This window comes from Macaca thibetana, chromosome 3 (assembly GCF_024542745.1).
Source record: "Macaca thibetana thibetana isolate TM-01 chromosome 3, ASM2454274v1, whole genome shotgun sequence".
Taxonomy (NCBI): domain Eukaryota; kingdom Metazoa; phylum Chordata; class Mammalia; order Primates; family Cercopithecidae; genus Macaca; species Macaca thibetana.
The window spans coordinates 99,192,685-99,215,378 of NC_065580.1; the positions used below are offsets into that span (position 1 = coordinate 99,192,685).

The window sequence follows — 22,694 nt, forward strand, 5'->3', positions numbered from 1 at the left end:
CCGAGAGCTCCAGTGCCTCCCCGCAACTTACCCCAAATGTCTCTCTCTAATGCAAAAATGACCAAAGTGTACAGTATAGTCTATCAAATGGTTCTTTTAATTTGTAACTCAGGCACCTACCTGAAATACTGGGAAATCAGTTTTAACATTTTTATATGTATGTAGTTCCCAATTTGATGTATACAAGGGCATCATCTAAATGGGACATACATCAGACAGTCGATATTTCTAGAAAGGATTGTTATCATCCAGAGATCATTTTCATGTTATTAAGTTATGAATGACAGTAGTTGTTTAATATCTTCTCAGCCTTTGTTGATACATTTTAACAACCCACCTTTCACAGACAGTAAGCTCTGGAGCCTCTACTACCAGCATCTCTCTGACTCACAAACGCATGCGCGCATACACACACATACATGCGTGTGCCCATGACGCAGGGCTAACTTCTCATCTTTCCTGGAACAATTCATGTGTCTCCTCTTCAAGGACCATCCCCTGGAACCCCCAGGGTATTAAATAACACTTTGGGGGGTATCTCCCATTACACCATTAGCTGACTTCCCTGGCTATTTGCCTTCATAAATGATGAATTCCTGCAGGGCAGCAATGATCTTTTATTCACGCTAGGCTCTCAGCACAGTTCCTGAGATACAGCAGAAGCTGAGTAAAAGTTTAACAACAAAAACAACAACAACAAAAAGCCTAAAAAAATAAGTTTAGCTGTATTTCTGTTGTATCAAATGTTTATTGAAGTCACCCAAAGTTAGGTGGGACTAAAATTGCCCCTCTGGATGCTTTCTGGATTCTTAGTCCTCCTAGGAAAAATGAGGAGTAAAACGCAGGGGAGTTTGTGCTCAGATGATGAGCTTCCTGCTTGATTTCAACTCTCTCCTGTAACCTGTGTTTATCTTGATGGCCTTATTTATATCTATTTCCTTTCGATAAAAATAGAAGCTCCAAAAAGTGAATCTACCACCGAGGGAGGATACTTTTAACTCAGGCCTAAGTTTCACAGATAGAGTTAAGATGCTGCCCTGCGTGTAGGCACCCAGCTAGATGGTCATTTTCTGAGTCATCCAACTTCTGAGTTTTCATTTTTTTTAAGAATATAATTAAGATAGGTTCCCAGGGATTTAAAAAAAAAAAAAAAGAACCCACCAACCCTGTGAGTAAAGTAGACAGTCTGTATGTGGAGACCCATATAAGGAGATTTGTGGGCACCTGCCCAAATTGAGAGAAGCATTAAGAGCTATTCGAAACCTACTGAAATGTCAACACACTTTTGAAAAAGGTCCATTAGGGATGCAAATGTGCAGCTCCCTGATTATGATAAGCACTGGAAAGAAAACAGTGAAACCCATTAGGAGGCTTTGAGAACTGGGTTCTGAGGCACAGGGAAGACAAGTCTAGTTTCTGTGGGGGCTGTGGAGATGAAGTCCAGCCCCTCTCTGCACCCTGAACCAGCCATTCTAATGATTTAAATGGACCCCCAAAATCCCTCTTATTTTGGATAAAGCAAATTAACTCATTTGTAAATGGGCCAACTTTGAAATTCCATCCGTGGCAGATAAAATTCATTTTAATAAGATTTATTCTCTGAGTTACAAACTGTGACTTGCTTCTGTAAAGGATCTGACATTGGAGGCTCACTTCAGGCTTTTGATGTGTTTTGGTTGGTTCTTGCAGGGGATTTTCTTATAAAAGGTTGATTCCAATTTAAAATCTATAATTCTTACTACATACTCTTCTACAAATCAACTCAAACTAGGGGTATATATTTCTATCTAATAGTCACTTAGAGCTCTTTGAAAAATTACCTAGTCAGAAGGATACCTTTCATTCTGGCTGCCCAAGTTGTTTACATGTGACATCAAATGATATTCATAGTAATGGACAAATTGGAGCATAAATTTCTTGTAATTGCTCTAAAAGTAAAAAAAATATAATTGATTTTTATCATCTTCCTTGATCTGGAAGGAATTGTATCAGTTTCCAGGACGTTATAAAACAAAATATTTAAAGTATGTTTCAAATAATAAAAAGAGAAATACTTAATAAAGATGTGGAATTCATTTATGAAGACAAATACTGGCTGTGAACCAATAGGCCAAAGCGTCTGCCAGAAATTTGCTGTAGACAGTCATTCTCGTATGTCCACTCTGCCCTATCACTCTGAAGTTCAATCCATATTAAGAAAATGAATTTTCTCAGCCATGCTAGACTTTGAAATCATTGATTTTGTTTGCTTTGTTTTTGAGTAATATAACAGAAGATCTTTTTTCAGTTTTCTTCCTTATAAGGAATAGCAGTCCGTGGCACTTACAATTATAGCTCTTTCAGCCTTGTTTTAATTAAAGAGGTTTGTTTGGCATATATATTTGATACTTGGCAATTTTATATAAAAGTAGTTATACGTTTTAATCCTTTTGGAGGGCTTCAACAACTGAAACCATGGCAAAAATGGAAAGCACTTAACTTTCATAAGAACACTTGAATGTTTCAGCATTACCCGAAAGCAAAATTATAAGCCTTGGAAAGAAAACATTTCCATTTGGCATTTTCACTTTTGTGCTTGTCAAGAGAAATAGCCTCAGGCTTCAGAAAAGCAGAAAGATCTATTACCAATAGCATGAGGCAAGCACTCTGGTGCTCACTTATGTTGGATCAATCTTCTTCACTTCTAGAAGCCTTTCCAACTATGTTATGATGTTCTCCTTTCTGCTTCTCCATCCAGACAGAGCAGTGTCCTCCAGAAAGTAAGTGTACATTTTCCCAATGGTGAAAGGAAACCAGAATGATTTTACCCAAATGCATAGCCCCTGCCTCCAGGGAGATTTGAGACTGATCACAGAGATGGATACTAAACAAAATAGCCATACCTATTAATATATTCTTAGAAATAGCATGAAGGAAAACCAGAGGGGGCGATGTGACCCTTTAAATTTGTGGTTGCTAAATTTGACTTTTAATTTGGGGGTCAAAGAAAGTTTTAAGAAAGGGATATTTAAAAGGAGACCTAAAGGATGAATGAGAATTAGTCAACAAAAGAGCAGATGGCGAAACCTTCCAGGCAAAGATCAAAAGATGCTTCAAGGCCCTGGGGCAGGAAACAGCGTGGCACATTCTAGGAAATGAATGGAAGCTAGGGTGGAAAGACCCTATCAAGCCAGGTGGAAAGTCAGTACTACAGGCATCAATGAGGTAGAACATCTAAAAGATACTGAAAACACATCCTAAATGCTGAGGAGAATCATGGAAGAATGTTGAACAGGGAAATGTCATGACCATATCTTTGGTTTATGAAGATCATTCTGGCTACAAGTCAGAGTTTGGATAGAAGAAGAGCAAAACTGGAGGCAGAAACTGTTGGAAGAAACCAAGAGAAACAACGCAGTGTTTTGGACTAGGATCTTGGCAGTAGGGATGAGCCAAGTGGATACATTTCAGGTCTATTTTGGGGGTGGATTGAATAGAACTTGGTGAATGATTAGAAGTACAGGATGAGGAATCTCAAAGTTAATGCCTGAAATCTGCTAATTCACTTCTACCAAATACATTTAAGGAAATATGAGGGGAAAGATCTAAAGATGGAGCACTGTACTAGTCAGGGTTCTCCAGAAAAACAGACCAGTAAGAGAGAGAGAGAGATATGGTTTATTATAAGGAATTGACTCACCAGATTATGGAAGCTAAAAAGCCCCCATGATCTGCCATCTGCCAGCTGGAGACCCAGAAAAGCAGATGGTGTAAATTCCAACTGGATTCTGAAGGCCTGAGAACCAGAAGCACCAATGGTGTTGCTCCCAGACTAAGGTCAGGAGAAGACAGATGTCCCAGCTCAAGCAATCAGGCAGAGAGAGAGATCACTCAACCTTCCTCCACCTTCTTCTTCTATTCAGGTCCTCAGTGGATTAGATGAAGCCCACCCATATTGGGGAAGGTATACTGCATTACTCAGTCTACCAGTTCAAATGTCAATCCCTTCCAGAAACATCCTCATAGGGGCACCCAGCAATAATGTTTAACCAGCTATCTGGGCAACCCATGGCCCAGTCAAGTTGACATAAAACCTACCATCACAGGTACCATGGACTGGATCATCCACAGGGCTCAACCTAGGCACTTAGGGAATGTTGTCTTAGCTCTTTAGCAGGTAGTATCAGGTAGCATGTACTGTGAAGTAGTGAAATGTTTTTCCTGGCAGACCTGGAGGATTTTTGTCATTCTCAAAATGTGCGATTTAAACCTAGTCCCAATGAGTCTGATGGCTCCAACACTGAAAAGACAGAACTGCTTATTTGGGGACCTGTCCTACCTCTCCTAAAAGATGTTATTGTGCTTACTAATAAATTACTTATTCTAGTGCACAAAGAGTGAAACCTTTATTTCCTGCTCATCAAAAGGATTATTGTTCATATGTGAGAAGAAATGACCTCCTCGCCTACCCATCACGATTCCTGGTTCCTGCTGCCCTCCTCAGCTAAATGTTACTTGCACTCAGAGATCATTGGAGCCTTTCTTTTGTTCAAGGAAAGGAAAGTCCAAGAACAACCAGTAAGGAATTACTCATCTATTTGTGTCCAAATTTGAGGAAAATCTACTTTTAACTGACGTGTTTGTTGCTTCCCTGAAATAAATAATCGTTCTGGATCTCTCACTTTTTTTTTTTTTTTTTAAGACAGAGTCTCTGTTTCTGCAGTGACACGATCATAGCTCACTGTGTCTTCAAACTCCTGGGCTCAAGTGATCCTCCCATGTAGCTAGCACTACAGGCACCCCACCATGCCTGGCTCATTTTTAAATTTTTTGTAAAGATGAGATCTTGCTATGTTGCCCAGGCTTGTCTGAAAACCTGGGCTCAAGAGATCCTCCCACCTCAGCCTCCCAAAGCACTAGGATTACAGATGTGAGCCACTGCACCCAACCGGATTACCCTCTCTTGATCATGTCTACTCATTTAACTTTAGGGTTGAAAATGTCCTTGAAGATTGTTGATTCAGCCTTTTTTTTTTTTTTTTTTTGTACATGAAGAAAGGGAAACTCAGAGGCACTGAGGACACAGCCTAAAATCACCAGGTAAAGGACTGGCTGAGTCAGTAGACACTCTTGCTGGTGTATCCATATTCAAAGCCATACCATGCAGGACTCAGTTACTTCACTTTGTCATTTTATGATCTTCAAGTTGACACATCCTAAGAAAGCACAATTTGGCCTTTCTGTTCTGGTGTGACTAGTTGTCAGCAATCTGAAGAGAAAACCAAGCTATCGACCAGGCGTGGTGGCTCACACCTGTAATCCCAGCACTTTGGGAGGCCAAGGCAGGCGGATCATGAGGTCAGGAGTTCGAGACCAACCTGGCTAACATGCTGAAACCTCATCTCTACTAAAAATGCAAAAACTAGCTGGGTATGGGGGCAGGCGCCTGTAATCCCAGCTACTCAGGAGGCTGAGGCAGGAGAATTGCTTGAACCTGGGAGGCAGAGGTTGCAGTGAGCTGAGATCACGTGCCACTGTACTCCAGCCTGGGAGACAGAGTGAGACTCTGACTCAAAAAAAAAAAGAAAACCAAGCTATCATGACAGACCAGTGAAGGGATTTTTGGGGGAACACTTACCACCAGTGAACAAGCATAATGTTTTGCATGTTCTTTAAGTGTACTGTCAGTCACTTTCCATTTCTATTTATACTAGGGACTTATTGTCTATAGCTAAAATTGACATTTACTGTGCCCATAACCCTACCACAAATTAAAATCAGACCCCAAGTCCCTCTGGGGAAAATGTTTATTAAACTGTAGGAAGACATCTGAAATGATACCAAATTACATTTTGAACTTGAAACCCCAAATACCACATTTGTTTGCAAGTAGGAATAGGACTGTCTGAGGAATAACTTGAGAAACTGAGCAAGTCACTCTCTTTGGCGAGATGCAGGGCCACCAGGGAAGGGAAACGTACCTTAGAAGAAACACTTTATATAAACCCCTGTGTGGCTTTTAAGTAATCATTTAAACCTAAACAAAATATTCTTTAATGAACTTAAAGGAAAAGTAAGTCTTTTAAAATTCCATGCCTTTAACAAACAGACACAGACATTTCAATTGTACTTTTAAATACCCTGAGAAGAGGGTTGAGAGACACATCAAAATAAAACAAGTCTATTAAAATGTAAACCTGGGTTCCAGAGTTTCTCCTGCTAATACAGGCAAAAGTGTGTTAGAGACAAAAAATCTTCAGCCGGGTGCAGTGGCTTGCGCCTGTGATCCCAACACTTTGGGAGGCCGAGGCGGGTGGATCACCTGAGGTCAGGAGTTCGAGACCAGCTTGGCCAACATGGCGAAACCCCGTCTCTACTAAAAATACAAAAAATTAGACGGGCATGGTGATGGTTCCCTGTAATCCCAGCCACTCGGGAAGCTGAGGCAGGAGAATCGCTTGAACCTGGGGGAAAGAGGTTGCAGTGAGCCAAGATCGCGCCATTGCACTCCAGCCTGGGCAACAAGAGTAAAACTCTGTTTCAAAAAAAAAAAAAAAGTCTTTCTAGCACTTTTGCCTTTTAGGATGTAGGTATCTGTGGGTGTTTGTATGTAGCAGGTGTATTTGTGTACATAGATTGAACACAATGTCAATCTCAGAACCTAATGATGGAATCAATTTTGTCTGCAGGGAAGCCATACTCAGTGGTGTCTTTGCTTGTGTGTCCAGTCCATGAGTAGCTTGGAAAATAGCAAAGCCAGGTTGAAAAGCCATTTGAGATCCTTGAATGCAAAGTGTAAAGTACCTGCCAAGTATCATTATTATGAGCTTTATTGCTACTATTTTACTAAGTGTTTCAGATTAATATCAATTCTGCTTCATGATAAGTGCTCTTGCAAAGTGGGAGAACTTGAAAGGTAGCTCAGGGAAGGTTGCACAAGAGAGAGCACACAGTTTCCTAGAAACTTCACCCTTCCCCCATGCCCTCTGTTCAAGCCAATGGTAGCTTGACTGTCCCTAGAAATCGGGATAGTGTTTCAAGTTATCATAGCCCTTAAAAAGATGCCTGTCATGAATGTGACATAGGGGTATAGCTGCCAGGAAATAAGAGATAGTAGACCATGAGGTAACTTCATTACGTCTTTTAAGAAACCTCTGTGGGGCTCCTATTGTGTGCCAAGCTCATTGCTCTCAAATATTCTCCCTTCAGCCTAGGAGAAAAACTGCTACCCGCTGTAAGAGGTCTGGCATGGAGAGAAAGCCGGCTTCCCCGAGAAGATGATAGGGGATAACTGGGGACTCACAGTAATGGAGGAGACACCCATACCCCTCAGAGAGGCTGGATGTTTCTGGGTCTTTTCCCCAAATGCTTCACCCCCAAATTTAGAACAATATAGCTTTACTTTGTGTTTTAAAACGGCAGTCTTATAAACTGTATTTTCTACAGAAGATCACTCATCTCTTAAATAGATTAGGCATTGATCATCTTCAAAGGGCTAAGCACACTCAAAATATTCTCCGAAGTCATCCTCATGCTATACCTGTGACATGGATAATACAGCCACATGGTTTTTGCCAATGAGGAAACAGAGGAGTTAGATGTCTTGCTAAGAGCACACACTCCTGGGCAGTGGCAGAGCCAGGCGGCCAACAGCCTATGCCTGTCAGCCCTACAAGGCTACCTTATTGGATTTCCTGGTTAAGGATGGGAGTCAGCGTTATCTCTATCATTTCTGTCAGCCACTCTGTCTGGAATAAGTGAAAATAATAGACCTAATTTAGGACTCCAAGAGGTTTGCCAGTTCTTCCTCCTTCTCCCTAGAAAGCAAGCCAGACAGGGACAAGTCTATTTTTTAAGAGCCCAGTAAGAGGAAATTTCAAAACCTCTATTAGCCGTTTAATTGTTTTACACTATTTGTTCTTGGGAGATATTCTTTTCTAAGTTAAATCCACATGCTGCTGATGTACTGTTACTATTCTGCTTCAGTTGTGTTTGAAAGTAACTGGTGACCATTCTCAGATTATAGTAATTTGCAACTTTGAAGATCATCATCATTATCTGCCAGCCTTCTCTAATGTCTCCCCCATGGGCTAAAGAAGTCTTATTCCCTTTACTTTTTCCGGTAAGTCTTCCCTTCTGGCTTTTTAGTATTTTCTTATGCTTCTCTGGAACCTTCTCCAAATTTTCCACACATCCCCCTTCTCCCCATGATGCCTGACAAGGATCTCTTTGGGAATCCTCACTCTGTTCCCAGCGTTTTCAGTGATTTGATCATAGCGGTGATTGAGATAGAGCCTGAAGCTCCCTGTTAGGATGTAACCCAGCGAAGAGTTTGCTCAGCCTTGTTAGGCGATGCCCCTTTCCTTGTTTGTGTTTCCTTAGAGAATAAGTGATCCTCTCAGCACGATATCACTTTATCATTAAGAATAGAACTTGAGAAATCAGGCTTTTAGCAGCCCAAGGTTGCATAGTCCATGCATGTAGTCACAGCTGCTGAAAACCACTCCCTCTGGGCCACTGACACATCCCTCCCCTGCCAATGTATCGTGGAGCTAATAAATTCTAGCGCTGCCTTTTAAAGAGCTGAAATAATCCCGGCGAGTGGCTGGGTGGAGGGTGTCATAAATTTGGTCTCCCAGGAGAGGTATTTGAAAACTGCCTAAGAGACCCTGCCTTGAGATTCGCGAAAGGGTGAAATAAGCACGAGTGAGGGCAGCAGTGAATTGAAGAGCCTTGCAGGAGGCACCGGATAAGCAGAGGCTGCCCGGAAGATCCAATAGATCTTTACAAGAGTTCTGTTTTCATGGAAGTCTCTTGCTGCTGGAGCTATTGTCATTTGGCTTCAAAATTCCATCATCTGTTTGGAATACAGATATTGGAGGATTGTGTGAGGTGTGGATTCCGCCACAGATTATTCATTAAAATACACTAACCGACAAGCTCAAACCTAAACAGAATTGCTGACTTAGAGCTCAGAATGGGGGTGGGGCTCTCCATGTGGCCCTGAGCTCAGGGAACTCTCTGCCTCTACAGAATACCCAGGCAAGTGTGCCAGTGAATGTTTTCATGAATTATTCATTTATGGTGAATGAATGCAAGCAGCAATCACATGTAAATGACAAGACTCATAATCAGAGGGCTACTTATTTGTCCTTATGAGGCAAGGAGGAATCTTTTTAACAACTCACAACAGAAAGAAATGTAACTGAGAGATGTCTTTCTGAGGATATTTTTTCCCAAATAATCAGACATACAGCACTTGTTTAAGCTGCGTTCAAAATCATCTTGCATTTCATCTTTTGATCTGCATTTACTTGCCTTTTCTAAGTGTAACTTTATGAATAATTGATGCAACTGAGAAGTTATTGGCTGATTGAAAAGCCATCTCTTCATGTCTGTAAGTCTGACCTATGGGTAAAGCCAACTGTTCAGGCATTTAGAGTCTTTAATGAAAGGTCTTTATAAAAAGCTTTTTGCTCTTTGTAAGGAAAAAAAATCAGATTTTGAAGATGGAATTTTTTTTTTTTTTTTGACAATAGTACATTAGAAACCAATCCAGCCATGTTTTTGGTTAATAAATGAATCAAGCTGACTGCATGACTAATTCAGATTAATGGTGCAGAAATCAGTCACTAAAGAAGCCAAAAAGAGGTTGCTTTAATAGTCTTAACAGAATGATCATAAATTCGGATCTCCCCTCCTATTACTGCTCTCTGTGTTTAAAACGCTTGAAAGCCCTAGTAAACATCTCCTCCGCCTAAGTAGATGCAGTGTATATGCTATAAAACAAGGCAAAGGCTCCAGCAGGATGCAGATCTGTTAGCTGTATTATGTTTTATTACTACCATTGGCTTTCGTGAAGCCAGGCTTTTTTTAAAAAAAAAAAAAAAAAAAAAAAAAAGAAGAAGAAGAAGAAGTTATTTCCAAAACAACAGATACTACATCCATAAAATAAAGGCATCAGTAGTACCAAATTGATAAAAAGGAGGCCCAAATTTACCTCGTGTGGTAAAGTTAATTTCCAACACCCTGGTGATAATGATCCAAAAGTGCCCTTGTCAATATCGGTAAGTCCATGCAAAGCAAAAATGAGATGTTTAGTTGACCACAGTGTGGGTGTAACTGGTGCCTCCTTGTGCAGAGCTTTGAGCATTCTAAAGTACAACCTTATTGCAGGGCAGGCATCCAATTTTTAAAACATAGTGTAGATTGGAGACAGATGAGTGTTCCTGAATTATCCTTGGCCTTTTCTTATGAAATGCCTAAAATATAATTTCAAGTGGAAATTGATTTAATTGATGTGAAAACAAATGGGTCTAGAACTCATCTAAAAGCTTGAGTTTAAGGGGTGCTGATAAAAACTACACATTACCTTTTATGCTTTTCAAGAACAGAAATGAGTTGTATTAAGCTGTTAATGTAAAATGGAGTTTCACTTATGACTTGTAAATCAGTTAATTTATTCTTATTAGTAAGTGAAGATATCTACCGAACATGATTCCTGGACTGTCCGTTGTTAGAGTGATTCTTGATATTTATGTTTTCATTAATAAAAGACATATTTATTAAGCACCTACTAGGTACCATGTACTCTCTTAAGTTTCAGAAATATCTGCTGCGGTAAACAGGTAGACATAATATCAGACTCATGAAGTTTATTGTCTAGTTGGGAGAAGAGACACTTTAAAAAATTACTCAAAATTAATGAATTGCTAGATGCTATGGTGAGTGCCTGCAGTCCCAGCTACTTGGGAGGCTGAGGCAGAAGGACTTCTTGCTCCCAGGAGTTTTAAACCCACCTGGGCACCATAGCAAGACCCCATCTTTAAAAATTAAACAAAAATCATTGATGAATTACAATCAGGAAGCTGAGATGATACATTCTAAGAGCCTACAGAACACATTTAATTTATCATTATATATACACCAATTGGAAATTTGTAACTAAATTATTAATTAAATGATCTAACTGGCCAAACCAGTTTTCTTTTCTAAAATGAGAGAGTGCACAAAGCCTGACACATATTTGTTGTTTAATTGATCTCTGATGACTGATTGATTCATTGATTGAATAGTGACAAATGTTCCTAGAGAAATGTACAGGGTATACTGAGAGCACTCGAGAAAGGGCTCCAGTCTGATGTGGTTGCCCAGAGAAGGTGGTGAAGATTACATATGTCAGGCTTTGTGGCAGGAAGACAGATGGTGCTTCCATGAAGGTGAAAGGAAATCACTATGGCAGGTATACCAAGCCCAGAGCAAGGAGCGAGAGAGGTAGTCAGAAGCCCAATGGTGCAAGGTCTTGGAGCTTGTCATGTTGTGTCACAGGGAGGTGGGCTTACTGTTCTCCCTGATAAGCTAGAGCATTCGCTGTTTGACAGTGACTGTTTTAGGACAGGATAGGGGCTAGGGAAGAGGCAGAGAATAGGCTACAGATACAAGGGCAAAATTCTCTTCCTGCACACTCAACATTCTGTGTCACCAAAAGAAAAGCAGATGGGGAAATCCCAGATCTTCCGCCAGCAGCCCTCCCTTGAGCCTAGGAAAGCTTGGAAAGAGAGAATACATGTTTTAATTGAGTCTGCTGGCATTTTGATGCCTTTTCTAGGGCTAAATATTTCTACTTCTTTGTGTCATTTGTTAAAAGGGGAAATATTATATCTGCTGTCTATCTTTAGGAGCTTGATGGTAAGATTTGGTTCAGAGCATGAGCTCATTCACAAAAAGATATGGGTAATAAGATGTCTTTTAAAAATATGGGTCAGGCAGCTTTCTTGTGTTCCTAATTCTTGCTTCTGTGTTCCCAATTTTTGTCATTGTTTTTAGGAAAAACAAGATACTGGGGAATTAGTTTTGTTCCATTTTGAGGAAATATTTTCAAGGGCTTTTTCTGAGAAATAGTGTGAAGTCATTTTGAAATTCTGTAAAGTTGTGGGTGAGAGAAGTTCATTTGCGTCTGTAGAAGGGTTTGGAAATCTAAAGTTGATGGATTTTTAAAGAAATATCTTACATGCAGCCAGTGTTGGGCATTTTACATTTGTTGGACTGTGGTTCTTTAAAGCTAAAGCTTGGTGTTTCAGAGCAAGCCATAATTTTTTGATTGTAGTATGGTGATTAATCTGCTGTTAGATCAACATTTCAGAATAATAATAACAAAAATAACTCAGTATATTCAACAGCTCATTTAGTATCATGAGATAAATATCTCTATGATTTCCATTTTTATAGTTGAGGAAACTGAGGCACAGAGAGGACAAGTAATTTTGCCCAAGGTCACACAGCTGGTAAGTGATAGAACTAGGATTCCAACCTTGGTAGTCTGGCCCATGTCCTTCACTTTACACATCACTGCATTTTACAATGTAATTATTACCCGCCAAGGAAGCTAAGTATATTGTCTTTCTATTTAACCTTCTACTTGATTATTCTAACAGTTTTCTTTCTTTATGAAAATAGACCTGTGATCCCAGCACTTTGGGAGGCCGAGGCAGGCGAATCCCTTGAGGTCAAGAGTTCAAGACCAGCCTGGCCAACATGGTGAAACCCCGTCTCTACTAAAAATAGAAAAATTAGCCTGGCATAGTGGTGCACGCCTGTAATCCCAGCTATTTACTGAAATGGAATCTCACTCTGTCACCCAGGCTGGAGTGCCACGGTATGATCTCAGCTCACTGCAGCCTCTGCCTCTTGGGTTCCAGTGACTTGTGCCTCAGCCTCCCGAGTAGCTGAGATGACAGGTGCCCACCATCACATCCGGCTAATTTTTGTATTTTTAGTAGAGATGGGGTTTCACCATGTTGGCCAGACTGGTCTCAAACTCCTGACCTCAAGCAATCCACCCATCTCGTCCTCCCCAAGTGCTGGGATTACAGGTGTGAACTGCTGCACCCGGCCAAAAATAGAAATTTTTAGATTCCACTTTGGAGAAGAATGAGGAATAAGCATTTTGCATTAGTAATTGCCACCTCTTAAGATTTAAGAGTTTGTATTCCTCTCTTTAGCATTTCAGTCTCCTATCCCAGACCAAAAACAAACAAACAAAACAAAACAAAAAATAGTTTGCCAAATTAGGCTACAAGACTTCATTTAAGAAGTTCCAAAAGAAGCACACATTTAAAACATCTATTTATTTACTTATTTACTTATTTATTTATTTATTTATTTAAGATAAAGTCTCACTCTGTTGCCCAAGCTGGAGTGCAGTGGCAAGATCTCATCTCACTGCATCCTCGACCTCCCAGTCTCAAGTGATCCTCTCACCTCTGTCTCCTAAGTAGCTGGGACTATGCCTGGCTAGTTTTTCTATTTTTTTGTAGAGATGGGGTTTTGCCATGTTGTCCAGGGTGGTTTCGAACTCCTGAGCTCAAACCATCCGCCCACCTCAGCCTCCCAAAATGGTAGGATTAAGGCGTGAGCCACCTCACCTGACCAGAAGCACCATTTCTTTGCGTAAGCAAATACAAGTACAATGAGCAAATACTCTTTTTGTGGTCTGTGTGTGAAATTTTGTTGTATTTAAGTGAGAAAGAAGTATGAATTCCATGGAATGTAAAGCCTTTTTAATCAACTTCTCTTAATTTTTAGGAACACCTTCTATTTGGGGTTTAGTCGTGTTTTAAGTGCAATTTTGATATGAAGAACTAAATGCTGGACCAGCTTGATTTCACTGAATGAAGACACTGACCACCTACTGTGTGCCAGATGCTGGGTTAAGCACTGTGGATGCTGCAGTGAGCAGTGCATGATACCCTTATCATGATGGAAGTCATAATCTAGTTGGATTAAGAACATCTTATTTTCAAGGCCTGAAATCTGAATTTTAGAGCTTCAAGAGCCTTTGAGATAGCCTATAGGCGTATCTGTTCATTAGAAGATGATGAAATGGAGAGCCTGAAAGTTACGAGTCTTTTCCCCCAGTCAGTAACTTTAATAACAATGACATCTGGATATCCTCCTGCTCCCTGAAGCTTTTTGCTTTTTAATTCTATTCTCCACCAAGTCTTTATGTTATTATTAAAATTTTTTTCAAGATTTCTTCCATATCTATGGTCTGCTTTTTTTTTTTTTTTTTGGAGGTAGAGTCTCACTGTGATGCCCAGGTTCCCAGATTGGAGTGCAATGGTGTGATCTCGGCTCACTGCCACCTCTACCTCCTGCGCTCAAGTGATCCTCTTACCTCAGCCTCCAAGCACCACCATGCCTGGCTAGTTTCTGTATATTTTTCCTTTTATAGAGACAGAGTTTTTCCATGTTACCTACGCTGGTCTTGAACTCCTGGGCTCAAGTGGTCCACCCGGCTCTGCCTCCCAAAGTTCTGGATTACAGGCATGAGCTGCTGCACCCAGCCTATGGTCTACTTTTGATACTCATTAAAAGAAAATGGGAAGATCAATATCTTCCCATCTTCTAACCTACTTTCTTTTCATTATTGACCCTCTTTCCTTTGCCTGGCCACATATGTGGCAGATCTGTCTGTCCTGAGAGTGTAACAGATAGTCCTAGTGTGCCACAGATCTTCTGAAGACCTGAGAAAGGAGAGCAGGGTGGAGAAACCCCTGCGCACCTTCCAGACCAAAGCACTGGCCTGAGGATAGGCTTACCCCAGGGCAAAGAAGACCTGTAGACACAGTTCTGACTTTTCAGACACCCCTAGACAGGAAAACATCCTTCGGGGGGAAAGTGAGGACATGAAATCTCTCGCTGCGGTGCCTATCATTCTGCTAAGGACAGTGAAAACACAGTCTGTCATCCTTGACATTTTAATTGAAAGAAAAGCTTACATAGATTTCAACCGTAAGCAGTATGTTTATACAAGTGTAGAAAGAGGAATAATCTGTCAAGTTGGAAAACTCTTAATGCTGCAGGACTCAGTTTAGTAATTGAACAATCCAACATGAGCTCACACATCTTACCTTGTTCCATGCCTCAATAATTTTTAGTAGGAATACTTTACCTAGAGGCATATGGTTATTAAAAGGGAGGCTTGGCCTGCACAAAGTCTGGAATTATTAGCTCATGGCAACAAGCCTGCACTGGAGAAGGACTGTTGGGTCTTTGTTTTCACAACTTTACTGCAATTTGCCATATTATTTTCAGAGTCTAACTGATGTGTTGTTTGGGAAGTTTTGTTTTGTTTTGTTTTCAAGGAAGAAAATGTAATTTCATGTGGATGAGTGAATTCTCACGTTAGCAGTATTACAGGATTTTACTACTTTATAGAAAGTCCAGGGAGCAGTGTGAATATCAAAGGAAATGAACTGTGAATTTTTTAGCATAAAAAATCAATAATAACGTAGTTATGGGAGCCATCCAGGTGTGATGGGGGAAGCCCTATACTGCAAGTTGAGTATAAGCCCCATTCCCGTTCATGACCCATGTGACCTTGGGAAAATTTAAATGTCTCTGAATTCAGCATACTCCTGACTTAAATGGGAAGAATATGACCTAACTACCTCACTGCATTGTTTCAGGGCACATGAAGTGAGGGACAATAAAATACCTTAAAAAATAAGAAACGTTATTTAAGTGCAATAGAAAAAGTTTTATGCAAGTATAATGTATTAAATAATAATCCTAATTTCAATATACACAAAGGGAATTAGACAATGCAATTATTCCAGTGCCATGCTTACTTTAACGATATGAGCATTCTGGACAAATGATTGTTTCTTGGACCTAGCTACGTAGCTACATGCCTCAGTCTAGTCCTTTATATACCTAGTGATGGGTAGGCACAGGTCATTTTATTTACTTTTTTCAGGTTTTGTAGTTTTAAAAATTCAAGCAAGAAATGGAGAGAAAATTCTGTTGGTTTGGTAGGTGGGGGGGTGGGGAAATAATTTATGGAATCTGTGTAGAACACTCTAAGCTCAAAATTATTCAGAATCCAAACATACAGAGGTCGCAAATAATCCTTTCCCTTCTATACATCACTAATTAGCCTGATCAGTATCATTAGGAAATTATTATTATAATCCCAAGAGAATCTAGTACCCTGAAAGGCTATCTTAATGAGGAAGTACTTGATATTTTAAAATCTGGTAGGTCTCTACAAAGTGTAGAAATAACTTACCTAATAAGAACACTGAATTAAATGAAACATACCATTCCCAAACTATTTATATAACTGAGAGTTTTCCATGGTTTCAGGAAGAATAAAAACTCATTTTAAATGTAATTACTTTTGCATCCCCATTTGCATAACCATTAAGTTGTTTAATTAATTTTTTTCTCTAATTTTTTTAATTTTTATTTTTTTAAATGGGCAATCCCCTGAACCAGAATAGGTTCAGAGAGATCCCCTGATTTCTTTTTGAAAAAGAACGCCTCAAAAAAATCCTAATGAACACTATTATTTTTCGTATGTCCCACTGGAGACAGAATGTAAATGATGATAGTATGTTGCCCGTTGTCCCATGAGCATGATATTGTAAACCAACATAATAAAAAAATGTTTTTAGCTGTCTTTGCTATAATATTTTTACTTGTTCCTAACTGTCTATACTCAAAACATTCCCCTCTGGTGACTAGGAATACAAACATATGGTAAAAGGCTGTATGTGTGTATAGATGTATTGTGTACATCTATTGAGATGGATATATAGATGGATGATTAGCTGTATGTTGGGGTCCTCTCAATGAATCTTTCTCATTATGGAGGTAGGGAGTTTGGATTATTTATCTTGGATTTAGAAGAACTGACCATTATTAAACATTATATACTTTGATATTCTACTATTTTCTATTCAGTAAATTTTCCAGACAAAACATTAAGACTGGAGGATATCGACAAATTTGGTTGACTAAACCACATCCTATACCGAACTGACTCGGTCTATCCACCTCTGAAGGAGACTTTAAGACCTAGTGAAGGCACAACCTGCCATAGTATTTTGGAGCAATTGAAACCAGCAGTCTTCTAGATCTGTAAAAGCCAAAGAACCTTCAAAGGCCCTCTTAGTCGTTATTGTCAATCTATACTCCAGAGGTCCAAGAGTACATGTCAAGAAACACCCATAGCACTTCATCTGCTTATCCGAAAGCACTCATCATCGTTACAAGCTGCTTCCATTAGCTTCTCTGTGTATCTCCTCACATACACATTCTACTAATAAAACTGGGTGTAATTTGTGTACATCTGCATAACCTCTGTGGAAAGGCTTTATATTCTTTTTTTTTTTTTTTTTTTTTTTTTTTTTGAGATAGAGTCTCGCCTTGTGGCCCAGGCTGGAGTGCAGTGGTGGATTCTCAGCTCAATTCTCCAGCCTCAGCCTCTCAAGTAGCTGAGATTACAGACATGTGCCACCACGCCCAGCTAATTTTTGTGTTTTTAGTAGAGATGGTGTTTCATGATGTTGGCCAGGCTGGTCTCAAACTCTTTATATTCTTTTATATTTTCATATATACACCTTTCTAAACTGATCATAAATCTTGACTGATTAATGACTAATCGTTCTATGATGTGTGACTCTGGTGGTTAGCTCTATTTCCAAAAGAGCTCTTGGGCAAAGAGAGTGGAAAACTTTATCTTCTTTGAAATTGTAATAGGCATGTGAAGGAAGAATATGTTGGCATTCTCTCCCCCACCTCAATCTTCCACTTTTCATGGGAGTCAAAGGAACTCCGGGGAAGCAGCTCCTTCTCCTACTCTAGTTGAGGGTACTAGACAGGGCTGTCTTCAGAAGCACAGGAAAGCATTGTCCTACCCAGAACATCTCTGTCTGCAACCTTTGCCCAGCACTTAGCACGAGGGAGCCTCTCTCTGTCTCTCTCTCTCTCTCTCTCTCCCCGTGTGTGTGTGTGTGTGTGTGTGTGTGTGTGTGTGTGTGTGTGTGTGTGTGTTGTTCTCTCTCTCTTAACAGAATGCATTCATTCTGGAAGCACTAGTTTCTAGCATAACTTTCGGGATAGGTTGTTTAACATGGAAGACTCAGAGGTCCTGGGAGGTTTTTGTTTGTTTGTTTTGTTTTGTTTGTTTGTTGTTAGGTCTTTAATTTAATGATTTGACATTTATACAGCTCCCTAGAGCAAAAGCGTGAGGAGATTGAGAATTTATGTGGAGAGGTCACTTGTTTGCCATTTTTAATAAACACAAATAATTCCCTTTTTCCCTCAGCTCCACATTCTCTGGCTCATTAAATCAATTTAAGGCCCTTAAATTTTTTTTCTGGCAAATTGAAGCAAAAGCTCAAACTATGTACAATACTCCCCCGAGGAGTGCTTACCCAAGTCTTGTAGGTCAGGCCCAAATCAGTTTCTGTGAAACAGCCTAACACCTCACATTATTATGAAATGAGAGGCTGGTAATTGGAGGCTAGGCTCCGGACTCGCTCTGAGAAAGGCCAGCTGTGCTGCCGCCCCGGGATCCAGCTTCTTTGGTTTGTTTTTTTCCATTCACGGTGGAGAACGATGAAAGAGTCAAAACAGATTTCTGTGGAGAATTCATGAATGAAGTTTGCTCTGCAAATCCAGAGAGCGAAAGTGTTTCCAGAGCAAAGCCAGGCAGGCTTCCAGGCAGAGGTGTGGGAGAGTGTGGCTAAAATAAATGTACGCAGATCTCAGGCTCTAAGACACTTCAGAGGGCTGAGATTTCTGAGTAAACAAAGAATTTCACCACCAAGTTCTTTCCCTAAGATGCGAGAGTTTAGGAGACTTATTGGCTTGTTCCTATTGAACATCAGTTAGATAACAGAGGTCAGGAAATGAAGTGGAATTTGATATATTAACTAGGAAGCAGCAAAGGAAGCCAGGCTTGTGTTTTATTTGTTATTATTTCCCTAATATCCTCAATTATGTGACTCTCCCATCAGTGGATCTGATCTGCTGCACATGTGACATTGTTGTCCCCGCTGTTCTGGACACTGGGGAAACAGGCCCAGGGCACCAGGAATCATGTTTGTTTTTTTTCTTTGTCCCAGGCCTGTCCCAGGCTCTCTATCTTCTCTGCTACATCTCCACAACAGACAGAGACAGCCCATGCCAGCCTCCATGCCTGGGACCCTGCCCAACCCCACAATGCCAGGATCTTCCGCCGTCTTGATGCCAGTAAGTGTTTCTATGTGTCTCACAATAGCTTGTCACTTGCACTGAGGTTTGCCACTCTTGAAAGGGCAAAGGAAACTCTGAGATCCAAGCTGATGGGAAAGAAGGCGACTGCTTCTGAATGGAGGGTTGAGCTGTGTGCCAGTTTGCTTTGAGGGCCCAGTTGCCCATCCCCAGGCATTGTGTTGGCTTCCCCACCCTTCAGTGCTTTGCGATGAGATATGGTCCCGTGGTGACAAGTGGGCCTGTGACACCCAGGGAATGGAATTTGTTCAGGGAGATGCTGTTTCGTATCTATTCCAAAGTCTACAGTTTGGGTTGTATACAGAGTGTCCTTAAATTGCCAGTGAGTGGTCTCACCAGGACTCAGGGTAATAACTATAATAATAACAATAACAACGATGATACATAATAGCTGCTAACATACATTTATGCATATCATGTTCTGTTGTTCTGTTAATCATGCTAGCAGTATTTATTGAGTGTTTACTGTATGCTAGTCACATCCAAGCACTTTGTCAACACACAAAACAATTTTACAAAGGGGGTGTATTACTGTTCCCACTTTTTGAATGAGGAAAGAAAGGCAAGTAACTTGCTCAGCTAAGAAGCAGTTTTGAACTGCTTTTGAACTGGCTGAGTTTTGAACCCTGGAATTCTGGCTCTAGAGCCCACTCTCTTAACTACTATATGATATGCACACACTCTCTCCTTTCCCTCTCACAACAAACCTGTGAGATAGACACTGTTACTATGCCTATTTTACAGATAAGGAGACTGAGGTATAGAGGGGCTGAGTAACTTGGCTGGGTTTACAGAGCTAGCAGGTGATGGATTTAGGACTTAAATCCAGGTACTCTGACTTCTGAGTCTCGACTCATAATCATTATCTAATGACAAACAATAAAAATAATGGATAAGGCCAGGCATGGTGGCTCATGCCTGTAATCCCAGCACTTTGGGAGGCCAAGGCGGGTAGATCACAAGGTCAGGAGATCGAGACCAGCCTGACCAACATGGTGAAACCCCATCTCTACTAAATATACAAAACTTAGCTGGGTGTGGTGGCGTGCACCTGTAGTCCCAGCTACTCAGGAGGCTGAGGCAGGAGAATCACCTGAACCCGTGATGCAGAGGTTACAGTGAGCCGACATCGCGCCCCTGCACTCTAGCCTGGGTGATAGAGTGAGACTCCATCTCGAAAAACAAAAACAAAAACTAATAGCAGATAAACATAGAAGGGAGATACCCAGTTTTCCAGAAGAAACCTTCCTCTCCTTCCATGGACCTCTTCCCTGTACCTGTTCTTCATCCTCCCTGGCATTGTGTTTTGGTGACGTTGGTTGGTGTGTTCACAGGGCCACAGGAGTTCTCAGAAGCCCTAGAGGCACTATAACAACTCAATTAAAATCCTTCCCACAACAATATTAACAACGCCTTGCAAAGCCTCTTAGCATTTTAAGAAATTGTTTCTATTGTTATTTCATTTTATTCTCACAGCAATCCTGTGGGGATGCAGTAGCAGTAATTATTGATATACTCATTTTACAGATGAAAAGCTGAAGAAGAAGTTAAAGGTAGTTGTCTAATATCACACAGCTTGTGAGTGAAGAGTTGTGGCTGGAACGCACATCTCAATTGACACTGAGTAGCTCAGATCATCCCAGGTTGAGCAATTTGCTCATTTATCTAAGTGTAAGCAGGGGAACGGTGAAGGGTCCGCAGACTCAGTCTAGAGAAATGGACTTGCCCACTCTAAATACTGAGTAGTCCAGATTAGAAACAGTCTTTGCAACATTGGGCCAGAGGACAGATCACGTTGGTTGACTTTACCTATGTTGCTATGTTGCTCTCCTTAGACCCCTCTAGATGAAAGAAAACAGCACCATCAATGCAATTATCCCACATTTTATTCAACCCAACCAATTATGTGAAGACTTCCATCACGAGCTGTCTTCTTTTAGGCTTTAAGTTGTTCCCATCCAAAAACTATTTTTTTAGAACTTCCATGCATTGCCCATTGCCCAGAAAAATACCACTGCTGAGACTTTTTTTTTTTTTAATTTGGCTAAGCTGTGCACGATTCCCAGGGACAAAGATGAGACACGTAGGCTAAAAAGACCCAGAGAAACCAGTTTCTACCACACAATTTATTCCTACAGCTTGACCTCCTGTTAGTGCTTCAGAGTAGCAGCAAAGGTTCAGCTGCATGGTCAAGAGCTCCCAAACCTGTGACATTGATGTGTACAGCTGCCATGGGAATAGGTGTCAGTTTAGAGCAGCAATGCTCACCTAGGGGGTGATTTTGTCCCCCAGGGGATATGTGGCAATATCTGGAGACTCTGTTGGTTGTCACAATCAGGGTCAGTGGGAAGGTACAGGCACCTAGTGGGTAGAGGCCAGGGATGCTGCTGAACATCCTGCAATGCACAAGACAGCCCCCATAATGAAGGATTATTTAGCCCAATATTCAACAGGCCTGAGGTTGAGAAGCCCTCGTCTTGAGGGACATGAATGTAACAAATAAACATTAACTTAAGATCTCTAAAAAGCATATCGTAAGAGTTCCAGGCCCTAGAAGCCTACTCCCTTTCTTCCTTATTATCATGTCACCAGTTCCTGTACTATAAATTGGGTATTTCAAACCTGGTCACAGGGGAGCCTCTTCCCCTAGAGCTTCTGCCCTGGAAGACCATGATTCCCTGGGTATAAAAGATAAGACTGTGTCTATAAGTGAGGACAAGAATCTTCACAGATTTGTAGTGCCTGCTGCTGGACCACACATGTTATGAAGTCTAGGCGTGAAACAAAATGATGTATTATTTCATCCATTTGCCCATTCATCCATTTCACAAACTTGCTGAGCACCTCTGTGTGCCAAGTACTGTGCTGGGTGCTGGGGACAGGATGAACAACAAGGCAGCCATTGCCCTCAAGGAGTTCACTGGGTTGTGATTTCTTATCTTGAAATTCAAATGCTTTAATAATTTGGAAGCATGAACACACATTTATAATGACAGAACCTCACTGAACTACAGACATGCTAGCACCTGTTTTCCAGTGTGTGCAGAAGGCGAAATCCTTTACACGGGTATTTTACCTGCAGTGCCAAATGTTGCCCAGAATTCAGCAAAGCCACTCCCATCTTCTAGGCTTTTTATTCTAATCAACTCCTTAAAGTCAAGCTCCTGGTGCAGACAGAGCCTTATTAGTCCAAAGCACCAAATATTTATTTTGAAGAGGCTCTTGCTGACACTCTAGGTCTGTAAGACAACGGTCATGAAGTTGGAAATGTACTTCTTTTAAATAGGTAAATCAGCCTGTTTAAAACTGGCATTTTGTGAGTCACAGGTTAGGTAGAGACTGTAACTTTTCCAAAAAGTGGGAAGCATTGCTGACTACAATTCCAGAAGCTGTGAGCAGGCTACTCTTACCTCTTTATATAACTAGTAGCTTGGAAGGCTCTGGACAATTATCTGTACTCCTGAAAGATCCTTCTTTGGCAAACTGGAAGCAAAAGTTATTTTGGAATTCGATTTCCCTCTCTGAGAGGGTCACCAGTCGGAATAAGGGGTCAAATACTATTCCAGCTCTCCCATCCACCAGCCTCTGGAAGGGGAGATAAAAGTAACATGAATTTTTTTAAAGCAGTGAAACTCTTGAATTCTTCATGA

The 22,694-nt window shown here is 40.7% G+C and overlaps 1 protein-coding gene across 4 annotated transcripts in view; it reads left to right on the plus strand.

The window, feature by feature from the left end:
* The window catches only part of CREB5 (cAMP responsive element binding protein 5), a 416,185-nt gene that overhangs the window by 291,198 nt on the left and 102,293 nt on the right, over positions 1–22,694 (plus strand). For all 4 annotated transcript variants that reach the window (XM_050783192.1, XM_050783193.1, XM_050783194.1 and 1 more), the window contains one exon: positions 18,897–19,023. In XM_050783192.1, the coding sequence (XP_050639149.1) occupies positions 18,897–19,023 (127 nt within the window). The remainder of the gene's footprint in view (positions 1–18,896; positions 19,024–22,694) is intronic.